Source organism: Rattus norvegicus, chromosome 18 (genome assembly GCF_021556685.1).
Source record: "Rattus norvegicus strain SHRSP/BbbUtx chromosome 18, alternate assembly SHRSP_T2T, whole genome shotgun sequence".
Lineage (NCBI taxonomy): Eukaryota > Metazoa > Chordata > Mammalia > Rodentia > Muridae > Rattus > Rattus norvegicus.
The window spans coordinates 84,726,560-84,746,975 of NC_141551.1; the positions used below are offsets into that span (position 1 = coordinate 84,726,560).

Consider the following 20,416-nt stretch of genomic DNA (forward strand, 5'->3'; position numbering starts at 1 on the left):
TTCATAGGAAAAAAATTGAGCATAATCAAGAGGCCTGTGACTTATTCTGCAGGTCTGGTAAGTTTGCGATATTTTTGGAAAACAAGCTTGCATGGAAAATTGGTTGGTTCTTTTGCTCTTAAAATGCAAAGTTACAATTTTGGTGAAAGAGCAATTGCTCCAAGCTGTCGTGAGAATATGAATGAACACAATTCTCAAATTCTGTGCCTCACCAAGGAAACACTTTTCTCTCTTTGTTTCCCTTCAGCGGTCTTCACCAGGGCATCCACACCCTGAGGCTCAGAATGTATGATTATAACCATAGGGTGAATGAACTAAGCTATCCCACCAGAATCAATGATCGAATACCACGCTGAAGGTTGATTTTCATGACAAAGTGCCACAATAATATCGATTAGTATGTTTTTAAAAGGATGTCTGTGAGAAGAGTACTTTGACTTATCTAATTTTATTACGTACAAACACACACACATACACACATGTGTGTGCATGCTCACACTCACTATACAAAATAACACCTACTATGCAATGGGCTACTAAACTTTCATTCATGTGCAAGAGGGACACTCTCTTCATACTGTTAGCAGGTATATCAGTAGATATTTCTTTGAAAATGATTTACTATATTGTAAATAACATTTACAAATTTCTCATGCTTTGACCCTGAAGTTCTTTTTACAGTCCTTGTTAAGAATGTAATCAGAATTTGCAATTCTTTCCATAAATGGTTTTGGTGATATTATTTATTGAAATTTGTTTTATAAATAGCTTATGTGGAATTAACAATGGGCATAGTTTTATGTTCAGACACCATACTAATCTTGATTAGTATGCCATTATAATCTTGATTGTAAGCATTCTCAATATCATATTAAGGAAAGGTAATGATAAATATTTGTATGACTGTAGATATGACCAGATCTATTGCCTTATGATACCTAGTTCAAAGAATAACACAATATTTCTTTTTATTCCTTAACCACATCCTTTTCAGATAAAGTATTTTATTTATAAAACCTCATTGCCAAATATTCAAACAGTGTGAAATAATATAAAATGGAAACAACAAACCTCTTCCTACTTCCTTTCTTCATGGAGTTTCACATAAGGAAAGTTTGTGATGCAGTTTGCATATAGTTACATGCAAATATGCAATATTTAGCTAACAATTTTATAATTTTCAACAAGGGTAAAGCTGGAAGACAACATTCATTAGTAATGCATCAGAGTCTTCTATATGATGCTCTCTTTGAAAGCAGAGAGCAGCTGAGGTTTGGCACTGTGAAAGGGCCAGCAGAGATCACTGGTAAAAAAGCTTCAGGGGAGATCCCTAGATATTGGAGACAACAAGACTATGGGATATCTGTCAAGAAATGTGACAGATATGGAAAGAAGCTGGCATAAGCTTATCTGAAAATCTACACGTGCTATAAATAGCAGCCTAAGATCTTCAGTATCCAGAAGATCTAGTGTGTTCCAGATGTACGTTAAATTATACTGCTAGACTTTGGTTTTGCTTACATGTGATCGATTTTATGTAGTTTTTTTTCCTCTTGAAAAAGGAAAGCATGTAGCTCATTTTGCATTTTATAAGAGCAACAGTAAAAAAAAAGATTGAAGTCTTAGAGATGTCTTGAATTTATAAATATTAAAATTTTAAAGAATGTGTGACTTTTAAAACGTGGATTCTTTTCAACTGTAATATTAACATGCGATCTGTAAGAATAAGAAATGAAAAGGGTGCAGCTTATCATGAAGTGTTTGTATGACAAAGTTGAAAAAGGTATATCCAGCGTAATACAAACCCCAGACTTATCTGGGGAGAGGGAATCGCAGTAGAGGAATTACGTCCATCAGACTGGCTTGTGGGCATGCCTTTGGGGATTTCCTTAATTGCTGACTGGCTTGGGAGACCCAGAGCTATCTGTTGGCAGGCAGACCTGGTCTGTATAAGAAATGCAGCCAAGAAAAGTCTTTAAAGAATTATTCCTCTTGGGTCTCTGTTTTAGGTGCTGTTACCAGGATCCTGATTGTGTTCCTGTCTTAGCTTCCACCAATATTATACTATGTCATGGAATTGTAAGCTGAAATAAACATTTTGCTCTCCTCAATTGGTTTTTGTTAGTGTTTTATCAGATCAAAAGAAAGCAAACTAGATCACTCTTAATGTTTTCATAAGAGAGCAAATGAATTGAAATAACAATTCTCAAAATAATTCTAAGTGATAGAAATAACTAAATAAAAGGCACAAAAGAGTTTTCAACAGTATTAGTCATAGAAAAATCAAAATCAAAACTAGATCTATTTCACCCATCAATATGGCCATTATCAAGGAAATAAACAACAAATGTATTAAAGATGTGGAAAAACTATCCCTACTGTGAACTAGAATGTAATTAGTGAAAATAGTGTGGAAATCAGTGTAAAGGTTCTTTAGAAACTAAAACTAGAACTACCAGAATATCCAGTTATACTATTCCTAGGAATCTACCTAAAGGGGTATAGCCCGGGGTACTATAGACACTTACAAACCTGTATTTTTATTGTATTAGTTATTGCCAAGTTATGAACAGAAAAATCAAGAAAACAGCATAAATATATATAACTATACACACATACACACACATCCAACACACACACACACACACACTCACATACACACACTGAAGTTTTAGACAAACATAAAGAAGAATACAATTAAGCCATTTGTAAAAAAAAATAGAACTGGAAATCATTGTATTAAGTAAAATAAACTGGACTGAGAATTACAAATATCATGTATTTATTTACACACATTTATTTATATGTAGACAAATGTTTTTAAATTATTAAAATACAAAGTAAATTATGTGGGAAAAGGAAGAGGATTCATGAGAGGTGGAGAAGGGGAAGACTAGACAGAATAAAGGGGGGGAGGTAAGTATGAGCAAATCAGGCTATGCATGCTTGAAATAGCTTACTTAAGCAGATCATATCATATAATCTAGAAAAAAATAAAATATGTGTACCATATGATGCTTTGAGACATATATATGGCATGAAATGGATAAATGGAACCAATTAATTAATCCATCACATCAAGTCTTAATTTTTACTAGTGAAACCTTTATCATTTCAGAATACAGTATATTCTAATCACCTGAAAATTTTCTTTGTACATGAAAACAGCGTATTATCCATATAACTCAAACTTTCTGTCTTCCTGTCCATATAAATTAGTTTAATAGAATTTTTTCAAATGTACTCATATGTGCTGCTTAGAATAATATTCCTTGGCTTAGACTTTGTAGAGTCTTAGAAAGAGATGTTATATTAAATAACACTACTGTGATTGGTGTATCCAGTCAACTTGTTGTAAATGTCATTGTTTCCATTTTGACTACTATACAGAAGGCAACTATGGGCATCTAGGTGTGAATATTCTTTTAAAAGTAAATTTGTAGAAGTAAAATTTCTCTGTCATATTGTATACATGAAAACAGTCAAAGAATTTCTATAAATTGTATGCCAGTTTTCCTTCACATTACCAAGGAAATAAAAATTGTTATGTCTTTGGTTATGAGCCTCGCCTTTAACGGCTGAGCAACTCTCCAGCCCTTCTTTAAAAGGGGAACAAGAATACCCTTTTCAGGGAATAGAGAGGCAAAGTTTAAAACAGAGGCAGAAGGAACACCCATTCAGAGCCTGCCCCACATGTGGCCCATACATATACAGCCACCCAATTAGATAAGATGGATGAAGCAAAGAAGTGCAGGCCGACAGGAACCAGATGTAGATCTCTTCTGAGAGACACAGCCAGCATACAGCAAATACATAGGCGAATGCCAGCAGCAAACCGCTGAACTGATAACGGGACCCCCGTTGAAGGAATCAGAGAAAGGACTGGAAGAGCTTGAAGGGGCTCCAGACCCCATGTGAACAACAATGCCAACTAACCAGAGCTTCCAGGGACTAAGCCACTACCCAAAGACTATACATGGACTGACCCTGGACTCTGACCTCATAGGTAGCAATGAATAGCCTAGTAAGAGCATCAGTGGAAGGGAAGCCCTTGGTCCTGCTAAGACTGAACCCCCAGTGAACTAGATTGTTGGGGGGAGGGCGGCAATGGGGGGAGGATGGGGAGGGGAACACCCATAAAGAAGGGAAGGGGGAGGGATTAGGGGGATGTTGGCCCGGAAACCGGGAAAGGGAATAACATTCGAAATGTAAATAAGAAATACTCAAGTTAATAAAGATAAAAAAATTGTTGTCTCTGCTCGTCCCTCTGGTGTTCTGTTTGGTTTTTGGCAAGGCTGAATGCAGTGGAATTGTTTTCGTTTATCATTACTGGTTTCCAATTTTGTTGGTCATATTTTCTACATGTGTTTCTCAGAGTATCAGTATAACTTCTGTCACAAACTGATACTTTTGGCCCATTTATGCATGGGTTATTTGTATTTTAACTTAGGGTTGTATAAACTCTTTAGGAATTTTGGATGCATCTAATTTCCCAGGAAGGATATGGTTTAATTCTTTTAAACTTTGTTACTGGCTTGTCTTTTCACTTTGTCTAGAATGTCTTCAGAAAAATCTAACGCTTTAGCTTTGATGATACAAAATTAATATATTTCTTATAGATTTTATTTTATTTTAGTATTTGAAAAATCCTTGTCATAATTTTATGGCTAGATTAGAATTTTGTTTCTTCTGTGAGTTCATAATTTTAAACTATGTACTTATGTCAATACTTATTGACCTAGCTTAATTTTTATTACAGTAATAATACCCTTAAAAAGAGAATCTTAGGGAGGGAATAGAAAGTTATTTTAACTCAAAACTCCAGGTTATATGCAATCACAATAGGGAAGTTAAGGCAGCAGGAAATTAAAATAACTAATTAAAAGCAGGGAAGATAAGTGAATACTCTCCCCATGCTTATCAAATCAAGGACCAAAGTCCTGAGTTTGGTGTTGTGCATCTCTAGGCTGGGAGTGGTTTAAGATGCAGAAATTTATGATCCCAGCATTCCAAATGCTCAAGGTCAATATGAAAGTAGTATATGTTTTTACTTTGCATGAAATAGATGTCTTTTTGCTGTGTCTCTATATGACACAAGAGTGTAAGGTGAACAAGTTCTCTAGAGTCTCTTATTTATTTTTAATATTTAAGAATTATTTTTAGTTACATCCCTTTGTGTGGTTATGTGACATAACAGAGGCCAGAGGTGTCAGATCCCCATGGAACTATACACACAGCAGACTGTGAGTTATCTGACAAGGATCCCGGAGATTGAACTCAGATCTGGAAAATCAGAAAGTGTCATAACTCCAGAACCATCTCTCCAGCTCCTGTATCTGAATGAAGATGCTATTATGGAGACCACCCTATATTTATGATACTATCTTAACCTAAATATCTCCCAAGGGCTCTACAAACATGATTACCTTGGGGGTAAGGGCTTCAACATAATTTTGGGAGGACACAGTGCCATCTGTAGATACAAGTTCAATGTGAGTTAAGGTTTCTGACTTGAGGGTGTGCAGTTAGGCTAGCCACATCTTATATAATATGGTGTGATATTAACCTCACTTTTCTATATATTGTAAAAATATAAACATATTTTCATTGCTTTATAGTCTTATTTCACCATAGACAACACTATCACATCAAAAAATCTCATCTCAAAGAAATATATATCAAAGAATTTTTACACATCCCACTGGATCTTGAATAGCAGAGAAACTACTTACTCAAAGTTATGCTCTGAGCATCTGTTATAATAAGGGCAGCCATTTAGTATTTCCCTTTGATTTATTCTCAAAGTTCTTTTGCACCAGTCACATTTTCACAATAAGCCTACACAGGGAACTTTGGCCTCTATTTCTAGAATATTCAGATCTATCTGTCAGGCTTTTAAAAGCAGGTGTTCTCCCAAGTGTTGTGCTTGGCTTGTTTCTACCCAAATTTCTTGTGGTTAAGGCCAAGAGTATAACCTAGTGGAATTTAACATTTTTTTTTTTTGATACGAATTCTTCAAGATGATCTAGAAAGTTCCTAAGAGATTAGACACAGGCAAACTATAAGCCTTCTGAGGAAGAGTTTTAGAAAAATGATTTCACCTATGCCAGTTTTGGGTCAATACCATGCTGTTTGCAGCTTTATAGTCACTAACTCTCTCAGCTTCTTCAGACCCAGCTAGGAAAACACAGTCCCCTATTATAAAGATGAAATTTCAGTTCTGGTATGGACAAATGGCCCAGGCTAAATGAGTTAGAAAGGAAATAGTAATCAAAAGCTAACTCTCTCTAAACCCCAAGACTCATCAATGTGGAGATATGCACATGACTTTTCAATATTGTAATATCTTTTTTTGTGATGTTATTATGGCAAACAGCCAAAACAAAACTGATAAGCCAAAAGCACAGTGAATATTTGGAGAGTATGACCCTTACCTATTCTAATGTGCCGTTGTGTCTTCGTGCATTTTAATACTATTAAAGTAGTCAGAGTCACAGATGTTTAGCATATATTGCCAAGAACATAGTCTGGTTTGGGACTTTGGATGCTAACTTTAAAGCTTTACCATATTTAAAGGTAGGATCAAGAATTACACAGAAGGACATGTGGTAGGAAGAGAGGGATAGGAAAACATGAACAATACCAATTCATTAATTCCAGGAAATATTCCATTTTATTTTTTTAGATAGTCTCAGTATAACTCTTGATAGCCTGTGGCTCACTATCTACACTAAATTGGCCTGGAATCCAGAGACTCAGTTGCCTCTCGAGCACTGAGATTGCAGGTGTGCCCTTTCTCCTCAGAGAAGGGAAGGCTTCACATGGATATAATCCCACTTTGGTATATCAAGTTCCAGAGGGCTACATATATTTCTCCTATTGAGCCTGGACAAGGCAGCCCAGTTAGGGAAAAGGTGTACAAAAGCGGGCAACATAGTCAGAAACAGGCCCTTCTATAGTTGTTAGAAGCACTAAGACCAAGCTACACATATGTGAAGGGACCTAGGTCTGTCCATCCATGTATGCTTTTTGTTTGGTGGTTCAATCTCCGTGAGCCACTATGTGTCCAGTTTAGTTGATTTTGTAAGTTTTCTTGTGGTGTCTTTGACCCCTCTGGCTCCTTCAATCAAAACTCCCCTTCTTCTACAAGATTTCCGTAGCCTCACCTAAAGTTTGGCTATGGGTCTTCGATTTTATTTCTATCAGCTGCTGGGTGGAGCCCTTCCAGGATAGTTATGCTAGATTCTTGTCTGCAAGTATAGCAGACTATCATTAATAATGTGATAATAATAATATGATAATTAATGCTGGCTCTCTCACGGTGTGTGTCTCAAGTTATGCCAGTTTATTTGTTGGCCATTCTCTCAATTTCTGCTTCATCTTTATCCCTGATCATATTGTAAGCAAGACAAATTATGGGTTGAAGGTTTTGTGGCTAGGTTGGTTTCACCATCACTCCATTGTTTGTCTTGCCTGGTTGCAGGAGGTGGCCATTTCAGGTTCCTCATCCTCTATTTCTAGGAGTCTTAGCTTGGGTTACCCTCATAGGTTCCTGGGAGTTTCCCTTGTCCTAGGTTTCTAGTTCATTCTAGCAATGACCTCCACCCCAACCAATCTCAGTTCTCTCTTTCTGTTCTCTCTCTCTCTCCACCCTCCCACACCCAATCTCTCCTGTTCCCCTTCTACACTCTCTCCAACCCTGTTCCTTTCCTCTGTCACTTGCAGAATCTATTTTGTTTCTTCTACTTGATGACTCTGTGGTATTCTTTGTTACTTAGCTTATTTGGGTCTTTCGATGGCAGCATGGTTATTTACAGATAATATCCACTGATAAATAGGTACATAGCATGTCGGCCTTTCTGGGTCTGGGTTACCTCACTCATGAAACTTTCTAGTTCCATCTAGTTGTCTTCAAATTTTATGATGTCATTCTTTGTAATAACTGAGTAGCATTCCATTGCGTAAATCCATTTTTTGGATTCTTTGGTTGAGTAACATCTAGGTTATTCCCAGTTTCTTGCAGTTATAAATAAAGCTGCTATGAACATAGTTGAGCAAATTTTCTTGTGGTATGATTGTGCATCTTTTGGGTATATACACAGAAATGGCATAGCTGAGTCTTGAGGTAGAACTATTGCCAATTTTCTGAGAAACAACCAGATGTATTTTCAAAGTACTTGTATAAGGCATTCCAGCAGCAGTGGGGGAGTGTTCTCCTTGCTCCACATCCTAGCCAGGATGAGATGTAGTTTGAGTTTTTTATTTAGGCATTCTGAAAGGTGTATACTGGAATCTCATAGTCATTTTGATTTGCATTTCCCTGGTAACTAAGGAGTTTGAACATTTCTTTAAGTGATTCCCAGACAGAAGAGATTTCCTTGTAGAGAATGTTTATTTAGTTCAGTGCACTATACTTTTATTCAATGCAGCTTCTATCAAAACTTCAACACGATTCTTTACAGATCTTGAAAGAACATTACTCAACATTGTATGGAAGAACAAAAACCCAGGGTAGCTAAAGTAATCCTGTACAATTAAAGAACTTCTAGGGGTATTATCATCCCCGATATCAAGCTGTACTACAGAGAAATAGTAATAAATGTCGCATGGTATTGGCATAAATACAGATAGATTGATTGACAGAATCAAATCAATGATCCAGAAACAAATCCACACACCTACAGACACTTGACAAAGAATCCAAAACCATATAATAGGAAAAAAGCATACTCAACCAATTGTGCTTGACTAACTGGGTGTTCACAAGTAGAAAATGCATATAGATCTATTTTTATCATCCTGCACAAAATTTAAGTCCAAGTGTATCAAAAACCTTAACATGAAATTGGCTTTGTGAAATCTCATAGAAGAGAAAGTTGAAAATAACCTGGAATGCATTGGTATAGGAGACAAAATAGAGTATCAACAGCTCAGGTACTAAGACCAACAGCTAAATGGGACCTCGTGAAATTGAAAAGCTTCTGTAAGGCAAAGCCATCAATAGAACAAAACAACTACAGAATGGGAAAAGGTATTCACCAACCCTACATATGACAGAGGATTGATATCCAAAATATATAAAGAACTTAAGTCAAACACCAAGAAACCAAGCAATACTTACTTTTGATGAGTGACTATCTAAAAAGATTATCATCTATATAATGTTGTAATTTCAAAACAGTGTACATCTCTAAAAGCATTGTTTGTGTTGAAATTTCTATTTTCAACTATTATGAAGATTGTGATCATTATTGTACTCTGAGTTTCTAGGCAGAGAGGAATACATAGTTGAATGAATTCAGAGTTACTAAGTAAATGCAAGATTCAAGACTCTTCAGAGAAATCAACATGGTAATGTGTAATATTTCCTTGCTGTAAAATTACTTTGTTCTAGGAAAATTACTGTGGCTCAGGAATATTTGCTCATAAATTAAAAAATTCCCCCCTCAAATAAAGTTCCTGCTTCACATACATTAGAACTTCAGTCAAAATTTTTGTTTAAGACTATGAATTCATTTGAACAGTACACTAAATCAATTTTTTCCTGGTAAGACTGATGCATTAACCATCATTCTGTTTCATAGAAATCATAAATCAAGGCTGAAGATATAGCTCACTGACTAGGGCAATCACATATGTATGAGATTTCCTGACATGGAAAAATGTTCCTAAATTTAAGTCTCAGATTAGGTTTATATTTTCCTAAGGAGGTATGAGGATTAAAAATGTTAATTTGTATCATGTATAATTCCACGTATATGAATTGTAATTGTGAACAATCCATTTATTTCAGTTTTTCATGGGCATCAGACATATGCTATGATAAAAAGTCAACCTTTTTGTTTTATGATAATTTTGGCTATACTAAAATATTGTCAGTCATTTAGAATCTTAAGTTGTTTCTAATAGCTGAGTAGTATTCCATTGTATAAATTTAACTTAATCACTAATGTTACCAGCATATCCTGGGAGAAATTTTTATAAAGTTTTATAACTCATCTGAAATCTAAAATGTAAAACATAAATAATCTTAAAACAGCAAAAACAGCATTTTTATACCATTTGCTTTTAATAAACTCACAAAAATAATGCAATTAAGGACAAATTTTGTAGTATAGGGATATTACTGTGTGAAACATGTCAAAATTAGTATTATAGTACTTCAATATCTTACATTATTAAAATAGTTTAGTATACATGTGTGAGGCTGGAATTCTTTTGACTAGAGTAATTAACATTATCATTAATGACTTTTTAAAGTCATTAATAAGAAACAAGAGAATGATACATTCTAACTTTGACCTTTTATACCTTAATGCTTATATGTGGCAATGGCAGCCATAATTTCATTCACAGGACACTTTTAAATGTCTGTTGCACTTTTGTCATGAATTGGAACTTACCTTCCTGACTCGAAGGTGAACCAAGTTGAATCCCGACCATATCTCCTCAGTGAGCTAAGAGGCCACATCACCAGCTTGACCTTGGCATTGTGGATATCCCAGAGATAGATATTCTCATGAGTGATCTGCATTGTGCATTCACCATAAATATCAAGGTTGGGTGTAGGCATAAGATAAACATTGAATCGTTCTAAAAGAAACAAAAAGTATGGAGAAAAATCAATGAAGTGTTCTCATAGACCTTGGTACCATTGCTGTATATTTCAAATAACTAACTCTTTTTGAAAATGTATATAAAAAGTTCACTAAACTGTTATCACTTATTTATTCATTCTCATTGAACAAAACTGTACTGTATACATGCTCTATAGTAAGGATTGCAAAATAATTAAATTGAAAAATTAGGGTTAAACGCTAAGTAGAATCTCTTTCCAAAAGCTACTTACTTTGCTTCTTCACACAGTTAGTTGATTATCATAACCACACTGTTTACAAAAAATTTATTGATTTAAGAAATACTGAATCAGACATTTTGTGACCTGAGGTATTTAATGTACAATCAGAGTGACTCCTTAATCAATGAAACACTGCAAAACAATTCGTTGTACATAAAAAAACATTGTAATACTAGTCAGACTCTGTTTATGGTAATTGTAGATGTTCATTACTACCTTCTACAAAATTTAAGAAATGACCTTGATAAACAAACTGAAGATGCATAATTTTGTTCATTCCAATATATTTTACAGATGAAATCCTATTTTTATGCAGTAATTCTAAACCTTGTTTTGTAATTTTCTGTGCATCTCCAAGGCTATTGCAAAGTTCTGCAGCCCTTGATTCCCATTTAAATGCATTGAATGCACTTTAGTTCAGAAAAAAAGGAATTGTAAGTTCCAGGAAGTAAAGAACCTATAAAGCGCTGTATAAAGTAAGTGTGTTTCCTAGCACCATTTCCATGATTTATAGTAAGAAATAAATAACTTTCTGTCAAGATGTATGAACGAAGTAAATAAGTAATGAATAGAGGATGTGAAAAAGGAGGAATTATGAAAAAATAACATCATATTAAGAAGTTAAGAATTACTGGAAGAGAGGCCTCTGAATGCTATAAACTTAATTGTAGAGAGTGCTGAAGAGGTGGTGTGATTGAATTAATTTTTTTTGAAAGATACACTCAGGCAGCTGCACTTAGAAGATTTATTCTGGAATACGTTGCTATCTATCATACCTTCATGTTCTTTTTCTTTTTTTTTCTTCTTCCATTTTTATTAAATTAGGTCGTTCTTATTTGCATTTCAAATGCTATTCCTTTCCCAGTTTCCTGTCCATCAGTCCCCTAGCCCCTCCCCTCCCCTTTATATGGGTGTTCCCCTCCCCATCCACTCCCCATTACTATTCCCCCACAATCTCCTACACTGTGGGTCCACCCTAGGCAGGACCAAGGGCTTCCCCTTTCTCTGGTGTCCCAACAAGGCTATTCACTGCTACCTATGCAGTTGGAGCCCAGGGTCAGTCCACGTATATAGTCTTTGGGTAGTGGTTTAGTCCCTGGAAGCTCTGGTTGGTTGGCATTGCTGTTCTTATGGAGTGCAAGCCCCTTCAGCACTTTCAGTCTTTTCTCTAATTCCTCCAACAGGGGTACGATTCTCAGTTCAGTGGTTTGCTGCTGGCATTCACCTCTGTATTTGACATGTTCTGGCTGTGTCTCTCAGGAGAGATCTATATCCGGTTCCTGTCAGCATGCACTTCTTTGCTTCATCCATCTCATCTAGTTTTGGTGGCTGTATATATATGGGTCACATGTGGGGCAGGCTCTGAATGGCTGTTGCTTCAGTCTCTGCTCTAAACTTTGCCTCCCTATTCCACCCCAAGGGTATTCGTGTTCACCTTTTAAAGAAGGAGTGAAGCATTTGCATTTTGATCATCCTTCTTGAGTTTCATGTGGTCTGTGCATCTTGGGTAATTTGAGCATTTGGGCTAATATCCACTTATCAATGAGTGCATACCATGTATGTTTTTCTGTGATTGGGTTACCTCACTCAGAATGATGTTTTCTAGTTCTACCCATTTGCCTATGAATTTCATAAAGTCATTGTTTTTGATAGCTGAGTAGTATTCCATTGTGGAGATGTACCACATTTTCTGTACCACATTCCTCTGTTGAAGGGCATCTGGGATCTTTCCAGCTTCTGGCTATTATAAATAAGACTGCTATGAACATAATGGAGCATGTTTCTTTGTTGTATGTTGGAGCATCTTTTGGGTATATACCCAGGACTGAATGTCTACAGTGTGCATACGAATTGTTTAGATAATAAGAATCTTTTTATGGAAGTCATTATACCAGGCAAGGATTTTGTGAAGCAATGAAATGTATTTAGATACTAAGTGGGTTAGATTAACTGAAGCATGAAGGGTTGAACCTTGCTAGCCAGGTAACTCACATTTTTACCCAGTTGTACATTTTTTAAAATAAAAGGTAATGTTTTAACTTTGGTCATCGACTCCTGGAACCAATATGTGTATGGATTTCATATTTGTTTCTAAGGAAATACCAATGAAAATCAGTGCTGAAAATGAAAGAACACTGCCCCATTAGTTATCTACATTGAAAAATGTCAAAATATGTATGCATTCCATACATTATATATATTAATCTTACATGCAGCCATTAAAAACAACAACATTTAGTATTACATCAGTCAAAGACCCACCATACTTCTCCTTCCAGTGGATTGTAAATAGTAAATCAATCAATAGAAAATGAAGATGCAGATTTATGTAATAGTTTTATGTAAATGATACTTGAACACAATGACAATGACTCAGAAATCTAGACAGAGGTTGAACATACTTCCTTAGCCAAGTTCCTTTTCATGAAGTTTATCATTTGTGTCTGTGGTTCACACCACATTTCAGTGGCATCTTTGTGCATAAAGAAATGCTGCCCTAAAAGTGAAAAATAAAATATTCCTCTCTACTTTTCCTTTCCATTAATTTCAATCTGAAAATAGCAAAAGAATCAATATCAGGATGCTAATATACAAACGTTCTCCAATTTACTGAAACAAGCAGACAGAATTAAACAATACCACTACTTAGGGATCTTTAGACTGTTAATAATCCAGAGTTTGCTATCTAAAAATTAGGACACATTAAAAATGACTTTACCAGTGAACAATAAAAGAATGTCATTGCATTTTTACAGAAATATTCATCTGACCAAATATAGGTGATTAAACTTTATACATATGGAATGAGTATCAACTTTTTACAGGTCTTTGGAGATACAGAATTATAAATATATTAATTTAAAAAGAGTTACATGACAAAAAATTTAAGTATTAAAACCATGGAGCCAATTTTTACACAAACACACAAAATGCGACTGAATAACTTATCTCAAAGGCAATCTCCCATGGTCAACTCTAGGCAAGGCAAAGCAGATGGTATTACTCATGACCTTCCATTTCTCTCTCTTGTTCCTGCCTTTTTCCTTTCTTGCCTCTGGCACTTTTTAATCATATGGCTAAAGTTAACTTTTTTTGTTGTTGTTGTTGTTATGGTTTAGAAATCAAAGCCCATTATCTACTAGTGACTGATTTTTAGGAATTTCACTTTTAATTAAAGTGGTGCTAATTACTATTAAAAATTGTGAAGATTTTTGTTGAAAGGTTATTTTAATATGGATCATTTCAATGAGCGTCTCCACACATTTTTTAATGTCCTATTTTTAAATTTTTTGTTTGCCAATATTAAATGTCTACATAATGAATTTTAGTTCTTTTTACCTCTGTCCCTCTCATCTGATCTCACTCTCTGCTTGGAGCCTTCTTCTCAACAATTCCCCATCCTACATCCATGTCTTCTTTTTCTGTATGGCCCACAAGTTTAAATTTTCTTGCCCATGTCTGGGTGAAATGCTATTTTCTGGAGTAGAAGCAATTCATCTGCATTGCTAAGGACAATGACATCATTCACCCAAACAAGTGTATTTACCAACAGTTTCTTAGGAAGGTGGAATGAATACATAAGGGCATTATTTCGAAACATTGTTCAAGAATGTTACTTTTAAATTTAAAGAACCAATGTTTAATTTTTATGATCTTTAGATCTGATGTTCATCAAAATTGTTTGTGAGGTGAATTTAAACAGAATATAGGCTTCATGCAACCTTGACATCAATGCTAGGTAGATCTGAGTATTTACTCATCCCAGGAGATGAGGAGGCTTTCACTTTGAATTCCTGATTTGTTATATTGTTGATTTTGTAAAATTCATCTTATAATATGGCCAAGAAAGAAATAATATTAGAGAAAACAATGCTTACAAAAAGTGAAGCCACTTTCTAGTAGAACAAACTAGCATACTTCCTGTAAAATCAAGCTCTAATGTTTTCAGATTGTCCTCAACTCAAATATCTTGTGACTCACTTGAAAGGAACAATTTCGGAGGCTAACTAAAACAATGTAAATGATATCAAAGGAAAAAAGTTATATGAAAGTTTATCATTTGTAGATGTATGAATTCCTATTTAAATGTGATCACAATAATAAAAATACTATCAACAAAGACAAAATAATCCATTTCTAAGTAGCAAATAAATTAAAATTAAAAGCAATTATCATTCTCACTGATAACAATATGATAAATAAATATAATTCTACACATATTGTCAATGCTGATGAAAGTATGGAGAAAGGATTTTTATGTTATGTAAATGATTATTAAATTAAATGTTTTCTCGAAAGTATAGAATTTAAGAAAATTCTGGCCAGTGCCCAGAGCTGACCCGGACCCACAGCTCTCTATACACAAATCCCTTGGAGGAGAGCGCTGGACTCTCAGAAGTACAGACATTCCTGAGAGCACAGGGGAGACTACCACTTCTGCTCACATTCCTGGACCAAGAGGAACCTGCCTGGAGCTCTCTGGACACAGGAACCAAGGAATAGTCAGAGAGAGAGGATCCTCCCCGCCTCTGCCTGCACCAAGAGCTGAAAGCCAGTCTCTAGGAGTGCTGACAAACCTGAGAGCAGAGGTAAGACCACTACCTGCACCCTGAGCAGACACTGTGACACAGCTCTCAGTACTCAGTTCTGCTGGGAGAAAGCTGGTCTCCAAAAGTGCTAACACAGAGGTATAAAGGAGGGTCAAGCCATTCTCAAAGACAGCAAGACAAGCTAACACCAGAGACAACCAGATGGCAAGAGGCAAGCATAGGAAGTTAAGCAACAGAAACCAAGACTACTGGGCAACATCAGAGCCCAGTTCTCCCAACAAAGCAAACACCGGATATTCAAACACTCTGGAAAAGTAAGATGTAGATCTAAAATCACATCTTATGACAATGCTGGAGTACTTTAAGGACATAAGAACTCCCCTAAAAAATACAAGACAACACAGGTAAACAAGTAGAAGCCCTTAAGGAGAAAACACAAAAATCCCTTAAAAAGTTACAGGAAAACACAACCAAACAGGTGAAGAAATTGAAAAAACCGTACAGGATCTACAAATGAAAATAGAAACAATACAGAAATCGCAAAGGAGATAACCCTGGAGATAAAACACCTAGGAAAGAGATCTGGAGTCATAGATGCAAGCATCACCAACAGAATTCAAGAGATGGAAGAGAGAATCTCAGGGACAGAAGATACCATAGAAAACATTGACACAACAATCAAAGAAAATGAAAAACACAAAAACCTCCTAACCCAAAACATCCAGGAAATCCGGGACACAATGAGAAGATCAAACCTAAGGATAATAGGTATAGAAGAGAGTGAAGATTCTTAAATTAAAGAGAGAAAGGAAGGAAGGAAGGAAGGAAGGAAGGAAGGAAGGAAGGAAAGAAGGGAGGAAGAATATTAGAAGCAGTAAGGGGAAAAGGTCAAGTAACATATAAAGGCAGACCTATCAGAATTACGCCAGACTTCTCACAGAGACTATGGAAGCCAGAAGATCCTGGGCAGATGTCATACATACCCTAAGAGAACACAAACTCCAGCCCAGGATACAATATCCAGCAAAATTTTCAATTAACATAGATAGAGAAACCAAGATATTCCATGACAAAACCAAATTTATATAATATTTTCCCACAAATCTAACCCTACAAAAGATAATAGATGAAAAACTCCAACACAAGGAGGGAAACCACACCCTAGAAAAAGCAAGAAAGTAATCTTGCAACAAACCCAAAAGAAAAGAGCCACACAAACCCAATTCCACCTTTAACAACAAAAATAACAGGAAACACTATTTCTTAATATCTCTTAGCATCAATGAACTTGAATCCTCAATAAAAAGACATAGATTAATGGACTGGAGACGTAAAGAGGACCCAACATTTTACTTCCTACAGAAAACACACCTCAGTGACAAAAAAAGACACTACCTCAAAGTAAAAGGCTGAAAAACAATTTCTAAGCAAATGGTCCAAAGAAACAAGACGGAGTAGCCATTCTAATATTAAATAAAATTGACTTTCAACCAAAAGTTATCCAAAACGATAAAAAAGGACACTTTATATTCATCAAAGGAAATCAACCAAGATGGCCTCTTATCCTGAATATCTATGCTCCAAATACAAGGGAACCTACAACCATAAAAGAAACCTTACTAACAGTCAAAGAACACATTACACTTCACACAATAATAGAGGGAGAATTTAACACCACACTCTCAGCAATGGACATATAGATCATGGAAACAGAAACTAAACAGAGACAGAAAGAAAGTAACAGAAGTAAAGAACAAAATGGATTTAACAGGTGTGTGTGTGTGTGTGTGTGTGTGTGTGTGTGTATGTGTGTGTGTGTGTGTTTGTGTGTGTATAACATTTCATCCTAAAAGAAAAGAGTATTCTTCTCAGCACCTCATGGAACCTCCTCCAACATTGACCATATATTCATTACAAAAAAGCTCTCAACAGATACAAAAAGATTGATATAATCCTATCAGATCACTATGGATTAAGACTGGTTTTCAATAACAACAAAAATGACAGAAAGCCTGCATACACATGGAGGTAAAAACAACACTCTACTCAATGATAAATTTGTCAAGGAAGAAATAAAGAAATTAAAGACTTTTAAAATTTAATGAAAATGAAAGCACAACAAGCCGAAACTTCGTGGGACACAATGAAAGCAGTGCTAAGAGGAAAACTCATAGCTCTGAGTGCCCCCAAAGAAACTGGAGGGATCATACACTTGCAGCTTGACAGCACACATAAAAGCTTTAGAACAAAAAGAAGCCATTACACCAAAGAGGAGTAGATGGCAGGAAATAATCAAACTCAGTGCTGAAATCAACCAAGTAGAAAGAAAAAGGACTATACAAAAATAAACAAAACCAGGAGCTGGTTCGTTGAGAAAAATCACCATGATAGATAAACCATTAGCCAAACTAACCAGACAGTATCCAAATTAGCAAAATCAAAAATGAAAATGGAGACACAATAAGAAAATTGAAGAAATCCAAAAAATCATCAGATCCTACTGCAAAAGCCTATACACAACAACATTGGAAAATCGGGATGAAATGAACAATTTTTGAGACAGATACCAGCTACTAAAGTTAAATCAGGGTCAGATAAACCGTCTAAACAGTCCTATAACTCTTAAAAAAAATAGAAGCAGTTATTAATAGTCTCCAAAACAATAAAAGCCCAATACCAGATGGGTTTAGTGCAGAATTCCATTAGACCTTCATAGAAGACCAATAATGTCAAAATTATTCCACAAAATAGAAACAGAAGAAACACCACCCATTTTTTAATGAGGACAAAATTACACATATACCTAAACCACACAAACACCCAACAAAGAAAGAGAACCTCAGACCAATTTCCTTTATGAATATCCCTGCAAAAATAATTAATAAAATTCTAGCAAACTGAATCCAAGAACACATCAAAATGATCATCTATCATGATCACATAGGTTTTATCCCAGGGTTGCAGTGATGGTTCAATATATGAAATCCATCAACATAATCTACTATATAAACAAACTAAAAAAACAAAACAAAACTCATGATCATCTCATTGTATATTGAGAAAGCATTTGACAAAATTCAGCACAGTTTCATGTTAAAAGTTTTGCAAAGATCAGGAATTCAAGGCCCATACCTAAACAAAGTAAAAGGAATATACAGCAAACCAGTAGACAACTTCAAACTAAATGAAAGGAAACTTGAAGCAATCCCACTAAAATCAGGGACTAGACAAGGCTACCCACTCTCTCCCTACCTATTCAATAGTGTTCAAAGTCCTAAGCAGAGCAATCAGACAATAAAAGGAGGTGAAAGGGATGATAATTGGAAAGGAAGAAGGAAAAATATCACTATTTGCAGATGATATGATAGTATATTTAAGTGACCACAAAAGTTCCACCATAGAACTACTAAGCCTGATAAACAAATTCAGGAAAGTAGCTGGATATAAAATTAACTCAAACATACCAGTAGCCTTATTCTACTTAAAAGATAAACAGGCTTAAAAGAGGAATTATGGAAAGAAAGAAAAAAAAGAAATTATGGAAAAAACAATCATCACAATAGTCACAAATAATATAAAATACCTCAATGTGATGCTAACCAAGCAAGTGAAAGATGTGTACAACAAGAACTTCGAGTCCCTGAAGAAAGAAATTGAAAAGACCTAAGCAGATGGAAAGATCGTCTATGCTCATGGATTGGCAGGATTAATATAGTAAAAATGGCCATTTTGTCAAAAGCAATCTACAGAATCAATGCAATCCCACCAAAATTCCAACTCAATTCTTCATATTGTTCAAAAGAGCAATTTGCAAATTCATTTGGAATAACAAAATCCCAGGATAGTGAAAACTATCCTCGACAATAAAAGAACTTCTGAGGGAATCACCATCCCTAACCTCAAGCAGTATTACAGAGCAATAGTGATAAATACTCTATGATATTGGTACAGAGACAGGCGGGTAGATCAATGGAATAGAGTTGAAGATCCAGAGTGAACCCACACACCTATGGTCACTAGATCTTTGACAATGGAGCTAAAACCATCCAGTAGAAAAAAAGGTAACATTTTCAACAAATGGTGCTGGTTCAACTGGAGGTCAGCATGTAGAAGAATGCAAATCAATCCATTTTTATAGCCCTGTACAAAGCTAAAGTCCAAGTGGATCAAGGACCTCCACATCAAACCAGATACACTCAAACTAATAGAAGAAAAAGTAGGGAAGAGCCTCGAACACATGGGCGCTGGGAAAAATTTCCTGAAGAGAACACAAATAGCTTATGTTCTAAGATCAAGAATTGACAAATGGGATCTCATAAAACTGCCAAGCTTCTGTAAGGCAAAGGACACTTTCATTAGGACAAAATGGCACCCAACAGATTGGGAAAAGATCTTTATCAATTCTGCATCTGATAGAGGACTAATATCTAATATATACACAGAACTCAAAAGTTAGACACCAGAGAATCAAATAACCCTATTAAAAATGGAGTGCAGAGCTAAACAGAATTCTAAGCTGAGGAATATCGAATGGTTTAAAAGTACCTAAAGAAATGTTCAATATCATTAATCATTAGAGAAATGCAAATCAAAACAACCCTGAGATTCCACCTCTCACCAGTGAGAATGGCTACGGTCAAAAACTCAGATGACAACAGATGCTGGCAAGGGATGTGAAGAAAGAGGAACACTCCTCCACTGGTGGTTAGATTGCAAGCTCGTACAACCACTCTACAATTTAGTCTGGAGTTTCCTCAGAAAATTAGACATATTACCTGAGGAACCAGCTATACTACTCCTGTGCACACACCCAAATGATGCTCCACCATATAATAAAGACACATGCTCCACAATGTTCATAGAGGCTCCCTGGTGGTCTAGTGGTTAGGATTCGGTGCTCTCACAATGTTCATAGAAGCCTTATTTATAATATCCAGAAAGTTCAAATAACCCAGATGCAATTCAACAGAGGAATGGTCACAGAAAAAGTGGTACATCTACACAATGG

General features: G+C 35.6%; 1 protein-coding gene across 2 annotated transcripts in view; it reads right to left on the minus strand.

The window, feature by feature from the left end:
* Positions 1 to 20,416, minus strand: part of Dok6 (docking protein 6) — a 452,112-nt gene that overhangs the window by 166,043 nt on the left and 265,653 nt on the right. For both annotated transcript variants that reach the window (NM_001191943.1, XM_087593279.1), the window contains exon 5: positions 10,404 to 10,593. In NM_001191943.1, coding sequence (NP_001178872.1) covers positions 10,404 to 10,593 — 190 coding nt within the window. The remainder of the gene's footprint in view (positions 1 to 10,403; positions 10,594 to 20,416) is intronic.